Genomic DNA, 21251 nt, shown 5'->3' with positions numbered 1-21251 from the left:
AAGAATCTGAACAGCAATTAACGATGAAAAGGTGTTGGCTCAGGAATTACCCAGTCTTTGCGAAAATGATGATTACGCCATAGATATTTCTTTGAAGCTAATTTCCTTTAGTCTCATCATTTATCAAATGTTTAACTACAATTTGACGTAAAAATGAATATAATCGTACAAGGTTCAAGTTAGTTATTAGTATAATTGTGTATGAAAACGAACTAAGACGCTCACAATCACCAATTAAATTTGTGCAGTCGTCGAAACTGTGTCTCGCTTGCTCTAATGCAATTAATTAATTAATTTCTATTATTATTGTTGGAATATTATGTTATTTTTTAAAACTTTGCTATTCCGTACAGGAAACGTAAAACATATAGGATATGTTAGGAAATGCACAAGATCATATTTAAAATTTAAAATATGTATAAAAATTACATGAATAGCACTTTTGTTTTTTAGCTGGGTCTATCTGTACCCATCACCCCTGCTTATGTTTTATTTTAACCCACTGAATTTAACACCCTCAGTCCTCGGGCATATTCTGTCAGAAGGTCAAAATATTTCCGCTTTAAATTTCCGAAATAAATATATAATTTTTTCGTTTTTTGAATGCTAACATAAAAATGTTTTAAAAATGGCTCACCTTACGTGTTTTTTAACTAAAATTAGTGGTAAAAAAGAAGAGCACACATCTATTTTAATAGACAAATGTATTATAAACATTATTGTCACCTCACTCTTTTATTGTTTCGTAAAAAAAGTTTCATAAATTTTTCTCAAATTGTGGTCGGAAACTTTGGTGTCATTGAGGTGCAAATTTATTATTCTATGGTTAACTTCTAGATTTGAATATAAAGCGTTGTGTTTTCTCTTTCTAACACCGTTTAGATCATATTTCTCACCACAACAGTAAGGGAGATACAACGATTTCTATGAGACCGATGTGAGCTGAAAAAATTAGCCTGATGGGTTAATAAAGTTAATAAAGTTAATAAAATCTTCCAGTAACTATTTTTAATCTAATATGAAGACTATATAAAAGTATCGAATCACCCAAAAGTGAAATGGTTTTTACAATTGTATTTATTGTTCCGCTTTTTCAGGTCGTGACATTGTACGAATAATAGAAGAGCGTAAAATCTCGAGTGTCCTGGACTTCACATGGATATCCCAGCTGCGGTATTACTGGCGAGACAACGCCATCGCATGCTCCATGATCACCACAGAGGTGGCGTACGGATTTGAATACTTGGGAAGCATCGGAAGACTGGTCGCCACCCCACTAACAGACAGATGCTTCCGGTAAAGAATTATGTATCTTATGTTACTCGGGTATGATGCCATGTTGAATAGAGGCATGCGACACGTGGGCTCGACAAGTGCGAACAAGTTACAAGGATTTTACAAAAAAATTGTGCGAGAAGCAACTACATTAAATGGAGCGTGGAGTCTGAATCTGAAGATGTACATTTTACTTTTAGCAAGTACTCTGTGGTTTAAAGTGCATGTTTTGGTGCTGTTCGATTCGTAATCATTTTCTCCAGCTTCATAGAATGCCAAAAAAATAATTTATCAATATTGTGTTTTTTCTCTCTTTCGTTCTATTGTGTCACTTACATGGTATTGCCGAAAAATGATATAAATATTAAACATCTTTTTACTTATCTTACATATTATTTTGTATTCTCCATACAGTAAATATCGTTATCTATGTAAACATAATACAAAAATACTTTCATTTGGCACCATTCCATATGATTTTGTTTCTGAATCGATCTATCTAAATCTCTCGACTCAGACCATTTTCTGTTTTCGGTTATAAGTTAACATGTTACGACTTTACATGTTTTTCCTTTGTCTGAATAAGTACTATCTTCCAGAACTCTGATGGGGGCCTTTAAACTGAACCTTGGAGGAGCCCCCGAGGGCCCCGCTGGGACCGGTAAGACCGAGACCTGCAAGGACCTCGCCAAGGCTGTGGCCAAGAAGTGTGTGGTGTTCAACTGCTCCGACGGACTTGATTACAAGGCACTCGGAAAATTCTTCAAGGTTTGTTTATTATAGCAAACTATAATAGTTACAGCATGAACAACTCAGTAAACTGGGACTGATGACCGTTACGTTGACGGTCAGCACCTTTTTGTATTTTTGGCGTATAAATGATCAGTATGACGTTTAAATATCAAAAAACCTAAATGAAGCTGATCATCGATGTGATGATGCCAACAAATGTGATGATATTTAAATGTGACGATCATCAAATGTAATGGACATCAAATGTAATGGACATCAAATGTAATGGACATCAAATGTAATGGACATCAAATGTAATGGACATCAAATGTAATGGACATCAAATATAATGGACATCAAATGTAATGGACATCAAATGTAATGGACATCAAATGTAATGGACATCAAATGTAATGGACATCAAATGTTATGGACATCAAATGTAATGGACATCAAATGTAATGGACATCAAATGTAATGGACATCAAATGTTATGGACATCAAATGTTATGGACATCAAATGTAATGGACATCAAATGTAATGGACATCAAATGTTATGGACATCAAATGTAATGGACATCAAATGTAATGGACATCAAATATAATGGACATCAAATGTGACGGACGTCAATTTAAAAAAAAAAAGAGTCCCAACTGCTCCCAACCGTCTGGAGCCAGTGAGACTATGGCATCCCCAATTGGGATATGTAGTGGGGCTGAAGATAATGGGGAAGGGAAGGAGATGGGGAAGAGGAAGATGGGGAAGAGGAAGATGGGTAAATACCTGGCTATTCAGATCTGGTCACCAAAAGCCATTTTAAGCAAGTTTCGATTCTTAATTATGTTCTTACTTCAGGGCGATACTGAGGGTATCTTCCACTCTGGAACGTGCCGCAAATATGCCATATATTATTTTAAATGAGTAATTTGTGAAATAACGCAATTTAAATTTACTTGCGCACGCCGGGATTTGAACCCGCGTCTTCTAGCTTGCTAATCGAAAGCCTTACCCCTCGGAGCCACGGAAGCCATCAAATGTGATTGCCATCAAATATGATTGCCATCAAATATGATTGCCATCAAATGTGATTGCCATCAAATTTAATGGTCATCAAATGTGATGGTCATCAAATGTTGTTGTCATCAAATGTGGCAGTCTTCAAATATGACAGTCGTCAAATGTGATGTTCATCAAATGTGATGGTCATGAAATATAATGGTCATTGAATGTGGCAGTCTTCAAATGTGATGGTCATGAAATATAATGGTCATTGAATGTGGCAGTCTTCAAATGTGACGGTCATCAAATGTTATGGTCATTAAATGTGGCAGTCTTCAAATGTGACGGTCATCAAATGTTATGGTCATTAAATGTGGCAGTCTTCAAATGTGACGGTCATCAAATGTTATGGTCATTAAATGTGGCAGTCTTCAAATGTGACGGTCATCAAATGTGATGCGTCATCAGGTGTGATGGAGCTTAAAACACGCAAACCTAAACTTTCTTCACTTATTTACATACTTATTGATATTACAATTCGACATTATTTTAATGCGATCAATATCAAGATAGTTATAAATAATGTTTTTCCAGGGGCTGGCACAGTCGGGCGCGTGGGCTTGCTTCGACGAGTTCAACCGAATCGAACTGGAGGTGCTATCCGTGGTGGCGCAGCAGATCCTCAGCATCCAGCTGGCCGTCATGCGCAAGGTCAAGCGCTTTGTATTTGAGGGCACCGAGATCTCACTCAACCCCACCTGTACTTGCTTCATCACCATGAATCCTGGGTATTTATGTTCTCCTGGTATTAATATGTATTCGGAACTCATTCAGGAAACAACCTCACAGATAACTCTACTTTATTGTAGTTCATGAGAACCACATCTTCACTGATCTTAGTCATTCGGTAAAGTTCGTGGCAGGTTTGATAAAAATCCATATTGTGTCTGGAAATTAAATTCTTAAAATATTTATTGTTCGTCTATAAAAGGCTTGCGTTTTGCCTTGGGAAGGCAAAACGCCTGTAAAACGTTACAATAAATATATGCCTTAGTTATTTATTAAACTTTATTCCTACGTTTCAGATATGCTGGCCGACAAGAGTTGCCAGATAACCTGAAAGTGTTGTTCAGAACTGTGGCCATGATGGTTCCAGATTACGCCATGATTGGAGAAATCACCCTCTATTCAAACGGATTTGTGAATGCCGGACCGTAAGATTGTCTATTTATCGATGTTATTCACCTTTTACATTAGTTAATTATTTTTTTCACAATGAGCATAAGTATACAATCTCTATGTATCATAATAATTGATCATAGTTTTTTTAAATACTAATTTCGGTTGTGTGTCTGTACCCCCAGTTCAATGAACTCTAGAACTCGCATCTGCTTTGAATAAGTGTAATTTTCAAAATTGTGTGAAAAATTCAGAAAAGCGATAAAGTAGGTACTTACCTATACATAATAATATTGGTGACCGATGACAGTCTACAAAAAGTGATATAAAGTCATGAAAAGTGATGAAACAAAAACTAGGTTAAATAGGTTACATAGATAACTATTTAACCTAGTTTTTATTTCATCACTTTTAATGACTCTATACCACTTTTTAAAGATGTGTTTTATTGTCATTTTGATGAAATATCATGGAACCAATAATATTATTTTTTAATAGAAAATTATTTTATTTGCCATATCAAAATTGATTTTCACGGGTCTCCACTCGGAATTTAATAAAATAAATTAAACATCAAAACATGAATCTGTCACTAGGAACAAAATATAAGGAGTACAGAAATGTGATTAGGTTTTTCCATTTGGTTATTATCATAAAACATTTATTGCTCAGTAACGGTAGATGTTAAAAGTCACATGACAGGGAAACAATTTATATTTAAAAAATACACTTATTTATTTTTCCTATGATTTTCATGGGTTTCATAATAAATTCATAATAATAAAATAGATTCCTAATAAATTGTGAAAATGCAAATGGTAGGCAGGGCGTATTGTACAGGACATACTGTGCTCCAACGAACTAGCGTCATTGATCCCTTCGGCAACGGTGCATAGTTGGGAAACACGCCAAACGTGCGCCCAATATGCATACATGGTTGACATTTGTCACATGAGAATGGGTCGCTTCTGCGACTCGTTTTTGAGTTCAACAGCTCGGCTGTTGAATGATTTGCCGGCCTCTGGTTCCCTGATATTTCATCAAAATGAAAATTCAACACACCTTTAAAAAGTGATAGTCAGTAAAAGTGATGAAACAAAAACTAGGTTTAGTAGTTACTTATGTAACCTATTTAACCTAATTTTTGTTTCATCACTTTTTATGACTTTATATCACTTTTTGGAGGTGTGTTGAATTGTCATTTTGATGACATACCCAGTCACCAAATTTTATTTATGAATAATCGCACCTGTGAATTGTTTTGTCGTAAAGTGTTTGTAACCCAGGTTACGCCTGTATATATTTTAAAGTTTCCTGCTGAATTCTACTGTCAAGGTGTTCTTTTAATTTGTTCAGATTGGCAGAGAAGATAGTACAAACCTACAAGCTGTGTTCCGAGCAACTTTCTTCCCAGAACCACTATGACTACGGAATGAGAGCCGTAAAGTCTGTGCTGGTGGCAGCGGGAACTCTGAAGAAGAACTATCCAAATAGAAACGAGTCTCAATTAGTACTGAGAGCCATCATAGATGTGAATCTACCAAAGTTCTTGATGCAGGTGAGAGGAAAAACAAAGAATTCGTTTTTTCTTTGACCTTCGATTTTTATTTTGTTTGTAATTTGTTAACTTACTTATCATAAATATATCTCATTGTTTCAATATTGGAATGTTTTAACATTGGAACATTTTCAATGTTTCCAGGATGTGTCTCTATTTGTTGGCATTTACAAGGACTTATTCCCCGGCATAGATCTTCCTCAGCCTGACAGAGATGAACTCACCAGGCACATTACTGAAGAACTGGGCAGAAGAAATCTGCAGGGTACTGACTGGTACATGGAGAAGATTATTCAGGTTATTTGTTTTAGTATTATGTACTACTCTTACAATAATCAAAACTCACCAAGCTCTCATTCCAACAAAATATTGTCGATAATTATATATTTTTCTTCTCTAATTTTGATCCTCATTTCTGGATATAGGCCTTCTTAGGGTAAGGAAACCTGGTGTTCAGAGGGGTGGATTTCAAATTAACACACCCATTCATCACGGTGCACTTACCAAGTGTTGGTCAAATTAGCAATAGATGGCGCTAATTAAAATTAAAAATAATTTTAACTTTGAACACAATTGGTTGTGAAGTGTAATAAAGGAAATAAACAAATGTCTTATTGACACACTTCGGCCGGGAAAGGTAGTTCTGTGGTTATCTTGGTGTACTAAAATAAAAGTCTCGATTTACTCAGATGAAGTGTTTATTTAAGAATGCAAAGATAGCAATTACTTCACAATAATAACGCATTTATTTTACGGGATAAATACGAGTAGGCACTATATTATTTAGCGTGGAATGCAGGCGATATCTAGGTCAAGGTTACGAGCGCACGAGCTGGTTGACTGAAGACTGAATACTCGCTGCGTCGGGCCTATTTATATATCCCAGCCAGTGGCGGTAGTAAGCACGCGAGACCGCTGGTAAACTGGAGACAACTCGCTCAGTCTGGGTACTTCTGGTATTTTCGTTGGCGCTGAAATTATGCCTAGGCAACAGGCTAGAGCCTTCTAGCGAATGCGCATAATGTGCTAGTCCATCTCGCGACGTATTGTCGCAGGTAGTTCTAGACGTCGGTAGCCCGTAGACAGGTAGGTACGTAGGAACGCTTCGCATTGTTTGGAGTATTCCTGTTACGATGCTTTTTGTATAGGCGAAACGTTCTAGATGAATTTCGTCGATCGCCACACTTCTAACCATTCGGTCGATTGATGCTTAAGGCTGGGAAGGGTAGTTCTACCTTTTGCGCCGGCCTCATTTCAATTGCAGAAAAGACGGAATTATTCAATCTACCTTTTGCGCCGGCCTCATTTCAATTGCAGAAAAGACGGAATTATTCAATCTACCTTTTGCGCCGGCCTCATTTCAATTGCAGAAAAGACGGAATTATTCAATCTTCCTTTTTCGCCGGCCTCATTTCAATTGCAGAAAAGACGGAATTATTCAATATTTTTGTATTAATACCAATCTCTTTGTAAAAGTCCCAACTATATGTACATAATTATCGAATTGTAATGCAAGTCTTCTTTTTATATTTATCCTCATGCCTTTCGTTTACATCGGTATTTCAACAAAAGGATAGTATATTATTTACATAACGTATTTTGTAATTTAATTAGAGTTTTTATGACCGTGAAACTCGATTCGAATCTCTATCTCTGTTCCGCCCCTCTCAACTTCTATGTGCAAGCGAGTGAGAGATGTGGGGCGTTTTTTTAAGAAAGCAGGTATGAACAAATACCGAAAGGCGGGCCGTAATAAACATATTTCAAGGTTAATTGAGTTGCATTTCAAATAATATTCGATTTTTGTTTAGTACTTTTATAGCTTGGGTATACTGAATTACTATGTAGAATTTTTTATTAAAATATTTTAATTATTTTTTAAGATATAGCTACCTATTTAAAACAAATTTAGAAAATTCGCGCTGGATCTTTTTTTCGCCCGAAGACAGCGTAGCGCCAGCGCAAAAAATATGTGCCAGAAATGTGTTAATATAATAATATTTAACAAGTCAGGCGATATACACTAGATAAAAAAATAAAAATTTACTGTTTGTTTTATTTATTTATGTAATTATTATGACAAGCCAATACTAGGCAACTATGAGCTCTAAAGTAACTTTCTTCAAAGCCCATCATCGCATAACATTGCTGTATCATTTTCTCTAAAGGAGTCTGCTACGAAAAAAAGGCGTTGTAAACACAGACGATTTATTATTTAAAAAAATATCTATAAAAATACTTTTGCGTGAAAAGTAATACTATCCCTAGTTTTTAGCTTTCTTCCTGTATGGTTTTTACAAAATTTACACTGCATTTCATTGTTTAAAGGTAATAAACTCATTACCGAACAGTCTGCTCACACCAAGCGGTTAAATCATATTCGTGTAGTAAGCCATGCCCAATTGTGCCTTGTTGAGTTTTTTTTTATGTTTTGCCCAGTTGTCCTAGTGCTCTCTCTTCTCTCCTATTTCTTCCTGTATGGTTTTTACAAAATTTACACTGCATTTCATTGTTTAAAGGTAATAAACTTATTACCGAACAGTCTACTCACACCAAGCGGTTAAATCATATTGGTGTGGTAAGCCACCCCCAATTGCGCCTAGTTCAGTTTTTTTGATGTGTTGTGCCCAGTTGCTCTATTGTCCTCTATTCTCCCTTCATTCCTTCATGGTCAGGACTGTCCACTTTAGCCTTCTGCATCTTTTGATTTATCACTCTATTATCTCTGCTTCTTCAGTTATTATAGTTTGTATATTATTATGTTGAATGTATAATAAATTATGACCATTGTATTTTCTAGGTGTTCGAAATGATTTTGGTTCGCCACGGATTAATGATTGTCGGAGACCCGATGGCTGGAAAGACCTGTGCATACCAGGTAAGGTATTCATTATGTGACTCAAAATTTTATCACAATAAAATATATTCATCACTTACTAAATACTTTTCTGCTCTTCTTTTTTTGAGTATATTTAGGAAACATACACTTACACATTTGAATTAATTTTGCATTTAAGAAGTTGAGTATAAAATAAACCAGTTAAGTTCTATTTATAGTCTTTTCTAACAATGCTTCTTACAAGAATATTACAATTGTTTATTGTTTATGCTTTCTCAACATTCTATTTTTTTTACATTAGGTTAACAATTTTACAAAATAATACAAAGATTTTATATTGAGAGAACAATATTGTTACATTAATGTTTCTACAAATTGGGTACCTATTAAGCTAATTCCAGCCAATTCATTACAGTATAATGTAGTAAACATGTAGGGTGACCATATGTTGATATTTGATTGAAAAAAACATAATAAACTATTAACAAAACATTATTGTGTACTTTGTAAAATTTACTATTTCTTAATGAAATATTCTGCAACTTTGTGTACATAACTTATAAGTACATATATGCCAAATGGTTTCGACACAGCCATACTTTTTACAAATTAAAGTACTGTACACAAAGTTAGCGTTTCTTTGCACAATTACTATTTTCCTAAATGTTATCTTCATCATTTGCTTGAAGGTATATTTGTTTTACTGTAACTTACCATACAAATGCATAATATGAGTAAGACCATAAAATTGTTGTAATTCCAGACGCTAGCTGAAGCCTTGCGATGTCTTCAGCTGCAGAAGCCCCCGGCACGCCACAAGGAACATGCGGCCATTTACAAAATCCTCAACCCCAAAGCCATCACCATGGGGCAGCTGTATGGATGCTTCGATCCTGCATCCCACGAATGGTGAATCTTTATTTTTGATACACATTCTCTGCCTCTATATACAAAACATCCAGTGTGTACAGTCAAAACAGTTGCATTTTATATCTTACAATCACAAATTGCATAAACGTACTCTGTCGTTTTCGACAGTGACAATGATAGTGACGGTGTCTTTGAGGATAACGATGATGACAAACATTAATTTCGTTGAAGTGAAGCTTGAATGGTTTCTCAGCATTTTAATCCCTGCTTTCTCAATTCTAGGACGGATGGAGTATTAGCCATAACTTTCCGAGATTACGCTTCGTCTATCACAAAGGAGCGCAAGTGGATAATGTTCGACGGCCCAGTGGATGCAGTTTGGATCGAAAACATGAACACGGTGCTGGATGACAACAAGAAGCTATGTCTCATGTCAGGAGAAATCATTCAGGTAAATACTGTCAATGAAAAGAAATTGCTGTTTTAGCCACTACCTTTAACTCTTTGCACGCGGCCGTATCAACTGTTGTTACGGCAAAAAGTCCATACTCACACGCGGCCGTATCAACAGTTGATACGGAAACTTTGAATGCCGATATTCCAGCGGTCTTTTGACATAAATTTATTTCCCGCTCGCTTGAACATTTGTAGAACTATCACTATGCTGACATCTACAAGAATTTCTCGAAAATAAAATTGTGTTTCATTTAAAAACATCGATAATCAAGTGAGCCTCTTTGCGCCTTCGAGTGCCATAGTTTACAATTTTGTCAACGGATGGCGTTAGTTCAATTTTGTTATTATTTTGTGACATAAAATTTACGTGTCCAGTTTTAGAAAAAGTTTTCATAACAAAAAATGATAAGTGCTCATGGTGTTCCACTTGTGTCTATCAACGCAGTGGCCTAATTACACACACGCCGAGCGAATGGCGGGACCACATTCAAAAGATACGGTACGTCTTTGTATGAAATTTTATGATTTTGTTTTTATAAACATCCAAGAGTGTTGACACACGAGGATTTGTTATCATATTGTGGAGAATAATCTGTTCTGTCTATATAGTCCAATAAATCATGCCAGAATGCTATAATTTGACATATAATTGCGTGCATAGGTATTTGAAAATATGTACCGCGTACGGGTATAGATAAAACGGAGCAAATTAACGCGTTCAAAAGGTTAAGTATTCTATACATATTTGCCTTTCTGTTTGACTTTCCTATGCTCTATGAACCATATTCACCCTCTAATAATGTTGTTGTTTTTTTTTTTTTAATATAGTATACATAGCACATGGAACAATCATGTTTGATTGTTTCAACATAGTATGGTTCACCTGATTACATTTAAAAATAATAATGTCTATTTTAGCCCTGTGACCCGAACGTGTCGACTATATATGTAATAAGATAGAGTGTGCTGAAGTAGACATGTTGGTCGATAATTTATAAAGATTCAGAAAAAATGTTCTGCTATTGCTCAAAAGTATGTAACAATAATTGTTGCGCTAATTATATTATGTACTTATCACTTGTGTGTCTCTTGTGCATGTTGCCTCTCTTTATACAGGGTGTCGGGGGGTAAAGTGCGCTTTTTAAACTAAAAACTGCCTTAAAACATTTGAATTTTGAAAAAAGTTTACCAATATTTTTTACTTGTACTATCATGTAGGATCAACTCCCGAAGTTAGCGCACTTTACCCTCGGGCAACCTGTATTATTCGTCATTTGAATGAGTTTTTTTTGTATAATTTTGCGATGTTCCTTTGACCGAGAAGGTTTTTGTAATTTTATGTACTTATTTACAAAATAACTATGTTTTCATAACTGGTTTATACCAATATACAGAAAAATGCACACAGCTAAGATGTAATATTCAAAATTATTATCGATTTATCTAAAAAAAATGTAATATTTCTATTCTGTGATATTGTTGTTTGTAGATGTCAAACAGAATGAATTTGATATTCGAACCTGCAGACTTAGATCAAGCTTCTCCTGCAACTGTGTCGAGATGCGGAATGATTTACTTGGAATCCAAACAACTCGGTACTAATATTTTCTCTATTAATAACTAATTAGTCATACTTCAATAACCAAAGAAAGACACCGAATACAAGTATGTTAAATATTTTTAATAATCTTTGTTTTTAGGTTGGGAGCCATTGTTTGAATCCTACAAGAATATAATTTCTTTGAAGATCATCCCGGAACAGATGGAGCTTCTAGTTGAATTGATCGAGTGGCTTTTCCCCGCCGTGTTAAACTTTTTGAATCTAAAGTGCAAATTCTTTGTGGAGACCAGCGATTTGCACCTATTTTACGTAAATAATTTACTATCTATTTTCTTAAACCATATCAATAACAATCAAATCAAATATATATATACAAGAAGAATGTTAGTAAATTTATTAAGGTGACACGTAGGATACTGTTGTGTTCGTACAAACAGGTCTCCAACTCGTCTTGGAAGGAGTTGATAAATAATTGGTTCTTTGAGATTAATCAGGGATTTATTATTACTCCGCGTAATATAATGGTGACTCAATAGTCGACCTAACTAGAAGCTGGCCCATTGGAATCTGAAACAATAAGTTTCTCTGAGAGCCTTACCACTGGCCCTGGCGACTACAGGCCACTGGCTCCATCTATCGGACTTTCACGCAAGCTCTATGCACTGCCATCTGTGCGTACATTTATGAAGCTCTTACTTCCCAACAGATACCAATGAAAGTCTTGTTGGGAAGATTATTTTTGTTGAAGGAGACTGAATTATTGTGTGGATTGCTTCTATTGAAGGACACTAGGTTATTACATATATCCAATTTGGTTATAATCAGGCATTATTGAATCTTTGAGTCTTCTACGTGTTTAATTCCAGTCCTTCTCTCGGCTGTTTTCAACAATGCTGGAAGGAGAGAATCAAGTGAGCACCATTTGGCTTCAGTGCATCATGCTGTTCTGTATCGTATGGGGAATGTGCGCTTCAATAACAGGTATTTAAATCATTTTATTTGTCTCATTGACTCAGTGTTTATGTGACAACTATGAACAGGTGACAGTCACAATAAGTTTGATGTAATATTTCTGTATCATCAATGAACAGGTGACAGCCGCAAGAAGTTTGACGTGTTCTTCGGTAAACTGGTGGACGGGGGCGATGATAAATATCCCCGGCCAAAGTCCTTCAAGCTGGCCAAGAACCAGGTATTCCCGGAGAAGGGGTCCTGTTACGACTATGTGTATGACAAGAAGAATGGAGGAACTTGGATTGGCTGGGTGGAGCTTGAGAAAGATCCCCCAGTACCTGCAAATGCTAAGGTAATTAAAAAAATTGTACCTTTATCATTAACATTGGGAAGTCTCAGCACTTAGATAATCTTTAGAAATGCTTTGCGAAGATTCTTAGTAGACAAAGTAGTAAGCTTGTCTCTTGAAGAAACTCACATTGCAGAAGAATTATATCCTGTGTTCTTGTGGCAAATGTCGACCGTGTACAAATGTTGGGCACATGTTAGGCGCTTCACCTGACTGTCTACTGGTATATTGTGATCAATGATGCTTCTTTGCAGCACCTTCTATTGAAATACTGGTAGAATAAGAATATTATTGGATTAAATAAAATAGAGTAGCATTCTCACCTGACTTTTATGTTTCATAGATTGCGATCCATTTGTTGAGATAGGGAAATCTACATAATAAGAAGCTGTTACTGACTATTTCAGTTATTGATTAAAGTTTTTCTTCCATTTTCATTCTCAAAACAATGCATTTTTCAATTATTCCGTATGTTATTTATTGTTTAATTTGATTTTTTTTTAATATTCAGATCAATGAGATCATCATTCAGACTAACGAAAACGCATGCCTGAGATTCTTCCTTCAGCGTTTGATTGCCAAGCGGATCCCCCTGCTGATTGTGGGACCGACCGGCACGGGGAAGTCTTGTGTCATTCTCGGGCACTTCTTATCACTGCCAAGGAACAAATACATCACCAATACAATCAATTTTTCCGCCAGAACTACCGCTAACCAGGTATTTGAAAATAACTTTTTTTGAATTCTAGATGTTTTAAAATAAAAAATATTTCCATTGACTCTTTGAGTGTCGAAAGGGTTATTTTCCCCGAAAAATTAGGCCGTGGCCGATTTTGTATCTATTATAGGTCTTGTATCTATATTTGTATCTATTATTGTAAAATATTATAAGTTTTCAATCTGGTAAAATCTCTTCATAAACTTTGAACAGCTCTGCTGCAAAACTACAAATTTGCACATAGGTACATTGTTATTCGAGACCGTCGAAATAATAACAATGTTACAATTGTGTCATTCTTCAACGTGCCTTCCTAATGTGCAGTTCATGTTTTCTTTATTTTTTATTGTGAAAAACTTTATGTGGCTACATGGAAAATATAATAAAACTTTGGAAAAAACGTATCTCTGAATATGAGTAGCTATTCTGAGGAAACTACTTAAGGTAGATTATATATTATTTTTATAAATGTATAAACGCATTATCTAGTAATACGGTAAAATTTACAAAAACATAATATTGCGAAAAACTAGTTATTACGAAGACAGCACACAACACAGGTATCGTGGGAGCTCGGTATTGCAAAAGTTAATTTGAATATTTTAAAATGATCTGTTTTAATAATTAAGATTATATTATTTAATCTTTTCAGACTCAAGATATCATAATGTCAAAACTGGACAGGAGAAGGAAGGGTATTTTTGGTCCATCAATGGGGAAACAGGTATGCATACACATATTTAAAACCGGTTCCAAAAATAATGGGTTCATCAAAGAAATTAAAAGGTTCCATTGACAGCAGAGTCACTGTGGCCGGAATATTGGCCATTTCTACCAATAGGATTACGACTGCCACCACTAATAAATTTTACATAACTTTTTTTTTTTATAGTGAATACCTCACAAGAGTCCCAACTGCTCCCGTCTGGAGCCAGTGAGACTATGGCATCCCCAATTGGGGGATGTTGTGAGGCTGAAGGTAAGTGGGGAAGGGAAAGAGGAAGGTGGGGAAGTACCTGGCTATTCAGATCTAGTCACTAAACACGGCTAAAGCCATTTGGAGCAACGTTTCAATTCTGAATGGTGGTCTTACACCAGGGCGATACTGGTAGTATCTTCCACTCTGGAACGTGCCGCAAATATACTTTATATTATTTTAATTAATTAATTGTGAAATAACACAAATTAATCAAATAAAATTTATTTGCGCACGCCGGGTTCGAACCCGCGACCTTCGGAATGGCAGTCCAATGCGTTACCACTGGACTATGCCGGCCGTCAAATGGCCGGCATAGAATATAGCCGGCATAAAACTAAGCAATAATTCAGTTTTGATTAGTGAAAATAGCCATAAATATTTGATTTGTGTGTAATTAAAATTTTCAGTTCAGCAAATCAGACAACTTCATGTTCAACATTTCGGTGTTTTAATTGTGTTTCTTTCCAGTGCATTCTCTTTGTGGATGACCTAAGCATGCCACAGAAGGAGACTTATGGGGCGCAGCCCCCCTTGGAGCTAATCCGCCAGTGGATAGACCATGGACATTGGTACGATCTAAAAGACTCCACCAAACAGGAACTTGTCGATGTTGTAAGTAGAATCTTTGTTATTCACCCTTCAGAGGACAAAGAAGGGACCAAAAATTCACTTAACTTTATGCTTGTTTTAACTGTTTCAGCTATTTGTGTCAGCCATGCTGCCGCCCGGCGGTGGCTCCAATGTAATCACCAGCCGTCTGACGCGCCACACGCACATCATCACAGTGGACTCCTTCGAGGACGCCACGCTCACCAAGATCTTCACCTCTATCATGGACTGGCACTTCAACAAGGGCTTCACTGAGAACATCTACAGAATGAGCAAGGTTTGGTTTTGTCAATACTATTTGATTGCAGGCAATGGTGAGTGCAATATGGAGGTGTTTAAGACCAGTTGCAGTTCGTGGGAGTTCAATCAAAGATTAAAAAGTGAGAAAAAAATTCCCTCAAATATATGAAAAAATCCTGTTGGTGTTTTCTATATTATTCATATATATTTTTTTGTACAGATATAGACTAAAATTTCATTACATCGCTGCACAAGAGATTAGCAATCTAGCAACGATTTACAATTTGGCGATTCATTAAAAATCTGTAATCAAAACATAATTTATGCAATAAACTGTTCATTTCCAATATTAAAAAGTAATGTCTTCAATAATTAAGTTATTTTAATAACACTAATCACAGAAAATAATTTGTTCCACTGAAGACGCCTACAGATATAAGTATATCGGTTTTTATTATACCCACGGCAGTATATCCTCTCTGCATACCCTTTCGAGGACACCTACTTACATTACACACAAGTAGACATAGTTTATTTTCCTAAACCGACTGCATATATAAGTATGTTGTATTTTGTTATTCTCACTGAATACTCCTTCAGAGACAGGGCATCATTGTTTGTAAAAATATTTGTATTGTGGATTTCCAATCAAGACCAGTGGCGGCTCGTAACTTTTGGGTGTGTTTTAAGTTTTAATATTTAAAAAATGGCATTATTGATGTCGCTCTAGCCGAAAACTTTTTTCAAAAACTGAAATTTTGATAAAAAATAAAAAATCTTTCTGTATTAAATATCATCAATAATGTCGAATTTTTCGAACTTAGCACTCTATCACACTCAAAATTCATAAGCTGCCACTGCTCAAGACGCCTGCAGATATAAGTATATGGCAGTATGTCCTCTCTGCATACCGCTTTGGGGGAACACTTAGTTGTATAATAGCGTATTTCTCTAATCAGACTGCACATGTAAGTATGTTGTATTTTTTTATTTTTTTATTACAGCGATAGTGAATATATGTATAGTAAATTGTATTTCTTCGTCTTCCTCACTAGGGTGACCTGTGCTAAGGCGAAATAAAGTTATTCATTTCTGTTATATTAGTTTTGTATGTCGTTTTTAATGTTTTTTTTCAGAGTTTTTTCATTAATCTCTTTCAGTCAGATTTTTATTCTTGATTTGTAATCATTCAAATTTTCTATTCGCTTTATATTAGGGGAAAGGATGTTGTGGAGTTATGTCGAAAAATAAATATAATTTCTTTATCCGAATGTGGTTTTGTGACCTGGAATATTTTTTCTGTGATTGTGATTTGACCTAGTGTGATTAATATGCGATATTGTAGAGGATTCAGTATTTTGGAATAGTTTCAATAATATATTTTTAGCATAATATATATTTGTCGTACATTTGGTACATCAAAACTATTGAAAATTTCAATCAAAGGCATTCAGTATTGTCTTTACGAATTGTGTTCAGGTTGTGTATATACTTAGATACAGCAGATCCCCATCCTATAATTCCAAATTCAATATGAGAATGACATAAAGCGAAATAGATTTTTTTCATATCTTTTACTGCATACTCATTTGGAAACACGGAACACTGCTTTATTGTTTCTAAAAATATATTTATATAAACTCGCTCAAGAAGTTCCCACTTAAGAAGATTTCATGCTTAAGAAACTGAGAATATCAAAGACTGACTTTGAAAAATGGCCCAATTTATCCCACATAATTTGGTGTTCAAAAATCTCATAGGTACTGTGCACTCAGGCAACTAGTAGATTCCCAAGGCTTGCAGGTCTACCGCACTGGCATCACTAGCATGTTATATAAACTTAAGAAATATGATGGAAGGTCCTGTGCTGATCTTCATAATGCACCTATGGGATTTGAGCATGCTATAATGCTGCTCACCTTGAACAATATCTGATTGCAGGCGGTGGTTAGTTCGACGATGGAAGTGTACAAGGCCACGGTGTCGAGCTTCCTGCCCACGCCGACCAAGTCGCACTACCTGTTCAACCTGCGCGACTTTGCGCGAGTCATCCGCGGCATTCTGCTGGTGCCCGCCACACACCTCAAGGAGCCTGAGAAGCTCATTCTGCTTTGGGTGCACGAGACCTACAGGGTCTTTTATGATAGACTCATCGATGATGATGACAGGTAATTTAATCATAAATTATTTTTTGCCACAAACAGACTCTCAAACAAATTATCCTGTGGTTTGCGCGAGCAGTCTGGATAAAAATAAGATTTATAAATATTTTTATACCAAACATAAGTACATAAAAATACGATACTTATAAATAAACAAATATAATAGCTTATTGACTGTGTAAGTTAAGTACAGAAAATAAATTTTGTATATTAAGTTTAGTTTATTGATTTTCTTATTTAATCGTCATTTTGTTTTTTCTTTTAGACAGAAGCTGTTTAAGATAGTTAACGAGTGTGTGTATTCCCACTACCGCATCGGGCTGGACAAGGTGGCCGCCTCCTACATACCCGAGGATGAAAAACTGTCCAATGAACATATCAAAAATATCTTCTTTGGGAATTACATGGAGCCAGATGCTGATCCTAAAATATATGACCAGGTATTTTTTATAATATTTACTTCTGGCATTTTAATTCAAATTTTATGCATTATTTGTGCCTCTTTGAGAAATCGGCGATTCTTCAGCCTTCACGTACTGCAAATGTGTCTACAACAGATGTAGTTTAATATTATCTGCACTTTCCGAAAGAGGGAGAGAACCCTGTCACCTCCCTCATCCACTCGAGCGATAGCGTATTTACTAAAAAATTTGTTGATCTTGCCGTGCCTTCGATTTTGGATTTGCTCACGCTCATTCAAATATTCGAATATTAATAGGGAAACGTATAAACTGCTTACTGTGATTTAAAGTCAATTAATCCACCTATATTTCATCGTGTATTCCATACTTGTGGGTTATTAAAATAAATATTACGAATCATAAATAAATTAGCGACAACCGTCTATGAAACTAAATTTAGGCAGCCATGCCTCCAAAGTCTAGAGCAATGAGACATAAATATAGGTTGACATTGTTTACTGGTTATTACAGTATTTCTATGATGACATTTAACTTTTTTTAGGTAATGGATTTGGATATCATGGCGGAGAAGATGGAATATTATTTGGAAGAATATAACCTTCTCTCTACCACCTCCATGCAGATGGTCATGTTCAAATACGCACTAGATCACATCTCCAGGGCGTGCCGTGTGCTGCTACAAGCAAATGGTTTGTAAAACTGAATAATCAATCTGTTTGTATAACCAAGTAATCCACTTTCTGCGATTTTCTGACTGTACAGATTCATTTTAGCTACCCAGATGGCATGCTTGACTGGCCAAAAGATAGCCATGTGCAAAAACGAATGGTTCCTTTGATAGATTCCCCTAAGTTAAAAAACAGATTGCAATCTTTTATTTATTTTTATTGTAACAATTAATAATTTTTCACATAAAACTTAACCTCACTAGGACTAAGCCTGTATCGAGGTTAATAATTTGCCCATTTGATTGAAACAAACATAAAGTAATCACTACAATACATAAACACAAATTATTACAAAAAGAAAGAAAGCAATTTTTTAACCATAAATAATTATTTATTCCCAAGAAGAAACAAAGTAAATACATAGACAACTAGGGTGACACTGCTTTAAGCAAATGGACCATATATAAAATCTTAGTATTTGAGGAAGGACAAGGATAAAAAATATGGCAATCCTCTGTCAACATAAACATCTTAACAATCGTTCTAAATTTAACCAAGGAATTGGAGACTTTGGACAGGTTGTTTCGGAGAATTTGAACAATTCTTCAAATTTCAAAGTTAATTTTCAAGTTCTGTGAAAAAAATTTTCAAGTTCTGTAATTATTTCAGTTCTGTCAAGCAACTAGCCTATAATGATATAATAACAAAACTTGAATAGGACTTTCACAGAACCTGAAATGAACGTTGAAAATATATGAATTCTCCGAAACAACCCGTCCTTAGATTTAGACTTAATATAATCTGAAAGAATATTAAATATAACTGGAGCCTGATATAAATAGTTTCTTGACCGAATGATATTTTAGTATGTACCGCCATAAAGTTGAATGTAGAGCCAATTCTAGTGGCACGGATTTGTCGTGTACTTGCAAATTTGATGTTGATAAAAAATCTACAAAGTATTTGATTGATATGCAGCTGCTTTATACACATAACATTACATTCCTTATGTTTAGAGCACAGGCATCAATAGGAAATGCTGTCCTTGTTCTATCGGTATTTTAATGGAAGATGCTCTGAGGAACTAGCGTCATTGATCCCTACCGGTGCATAGTCCGAAAACATTTGTACAGAATTGACATTCGTCACATGAGAATGAGTCGTTTTTACGACTCTTTCTTGAGTTCAACAGCTCGGCTGTCAACAATCTGCCAGCCTTTGTCTCTCTTCAAGATCCATGTTAACTCCTTTCTCTCATCAAGAAGACCATCCACACAGCATCCTTAAAGATGGCATAAGGAAATTATTTTCCTTAGGGCCTCCTCTGAGGAGTCTTATGTATAAACTGCTCATTCATTAATGGTGCAAAATTTTATACTCAAAAAAATATATGTTTTTGCGTGTAATGCTTTACGGTATTAAGTTGAATTTATTATTTGTTGGTGGTCGTACATAGGGAACATGAATATACATTTAGTTTATTTTTTTTTATTTATTTAATATTTGTATGTTGTTTACAATAAATATACAATTTATACATATTATACAGTGTTATAAAGGTAAATAATAATAGCTTTTCCTCACCATAAAGAGACGAGGCTCTTGGTATAAATATTTTTGTCTGTATACCAAACTCGAGTGCTCGCATCAATAACTGGAATATGAGTTGAGTGATTGGGGTTCGATTTGGAAATTTCTCGCCCTCATTTAAAAAAAATCATACCTCTGAATTTTAATACGGAGACATATAAACTGATTATATTGCTGTATATCCAATGAATTCACCTATATTTTACCGTTTATCCTATATTTTTTCGATTTATAAAAAATTATTAAAATATCGTAAATGCTCGAATTCTGCGAGTTAAAAATGCACATAATGGCGTGCGATCACTCAAGACGTTTTGCAAACTCTGCATAATATGCCGAAAATCACTCGAGTGGTTACAAAACTCAATTCTTTCAAGAAACATATAAAAATACATTATTTTATTTTATCAACACAAAAAAATTAAAAACGGTATTGGTAACTAAAAATAAATTTATAGTTTGAACTTTTTTCCCTTGCGTTTGTCAAATGATATCTCAGGTTCTTTTAGTGAACTGTATCTACATCTGTTGTATATTTATAGGACACCTTTTGATGGTGGGAGTGGGAGGCAGTGGGCGAGGGAGCGCAGTCAAGTTGGCGGGCAGCATATTAGAAATGAGTTGCTTCCAGGTACATTGTAAATAAATAATACATTATTGCCTAATCCCTTTTAGGTTTGACGATATCTAACCGACCACCTCATTATTTTATGTTTAGTTTACTAGAACATTCTTCTTATATATAGCAACTGTAAATTTCATTCACGCTTCATCGAGCGCTTCTCCGCCATCACATGGGAAGCTTATGGCGCAGACTACGCCAATCAAGTAACAAAATCATCACTACCATGGTTGCCTGGATGGAGTCCCCTCTGATGGCCCTCTGGAGACGGGAGATGTGCAAATATCCTCCATAAATGGCAGCTTACACTCATTTTTATGTTTATATTTTATCTTTTTTCACATAAATTCCGCTGTTTGTGCCTATCGGAATCACCCATGTATTATTATTATTTTTCTTAAGCTAATTATGTATATTATTTCAAATATGGAATGTATTGCATTGCACTACCCCTGCATACATTCTGG

General features: G+C 35.3%; 1 protein-coding gene across 1 annotated transcript in view; it reads left to right on the top strand.

Annotated features, from left to right (window-relative positions):
* Positions 1-21251, top strand: part of Dnah3 (dynein heavy chain 3, axonemal) — an 88842-nt gene that overhangs the window by 28766 nt on the left and 38825 nt on the right. The window contains exons 18-38 of the mRNA XM_089637977.1: positions 1098-1296; positions 1875-2043; positions 3603-3796; positions 4094-4222; positions 5544-5745; positions 5890-6042; positions 8546-8623; positions 9348-9493; positions 9737-9905; positions 11400-11505; positions 11611-11780; positions 12338-12452; positions 12563-12777; positions 13286-13492; positions 14145-14216; positions 14940-15083; positions 15172-15357; positions 17262-17488; positions 17748-17922; positions 18446-18593; positions 20705-20793. Of these exons, the coding sequence (XP_089494103.1) occupies positions 1098-1296; positions 1875-2043; positions 3603-3796; positions 4094-4222; positions 5544-5745; positions 5890-6042; positions 8546-8623; positions 9348-9493; positions 9737-9905; positions 11400-11505; positions 11611-11780; positions 12338-12452; positions 12563-12777; positions 13286-13492; positions 14145-14216; positions 14940-15083; positions 15172-15357; positions 17262-17488; positions 17748-17922; positions 18446-18593; positions 20705-20793 (3293 nt within the window). The remainder of the gene's footprint in view (positions 1-1097; positions 1297-1874; positions 2044-3602; positions 3797-4093; positions 4223-5543; positions 5746-5889; positions 6043-8545; positions 8624-9347; positions 9494-9736; positions 9906-11399; positions 11506-11610; positions 11781-12337; positions 12453-12562; positions 12778-13285; positions 13493-14144; positions 14217-14939; positions 15084-15171; positions 15358-17261; positions 17489-17747; positions 17923-18445; positions 18594-20704; positions 20794-21251) is intronic.

Source organism: Hesperophylax consimilis, chromosome 12 (genome assembly GCF_061612785.1).
Source record: "Hesperophylax consimilis isolate HC1 chromosome 12, BYU_Hcon_1.0, whole genome shotgun sequence".
Classification (NCBI taxonomy): Eukaryota; Metazoa; Arthropoda; class Insecta; order Trichoptera; family Limnephilidae; genus Hesperophylax; species Hesperophylax consimilis.
This window is presented reverse-complemented; position numbering and strand designations above follow the sequence as displayed.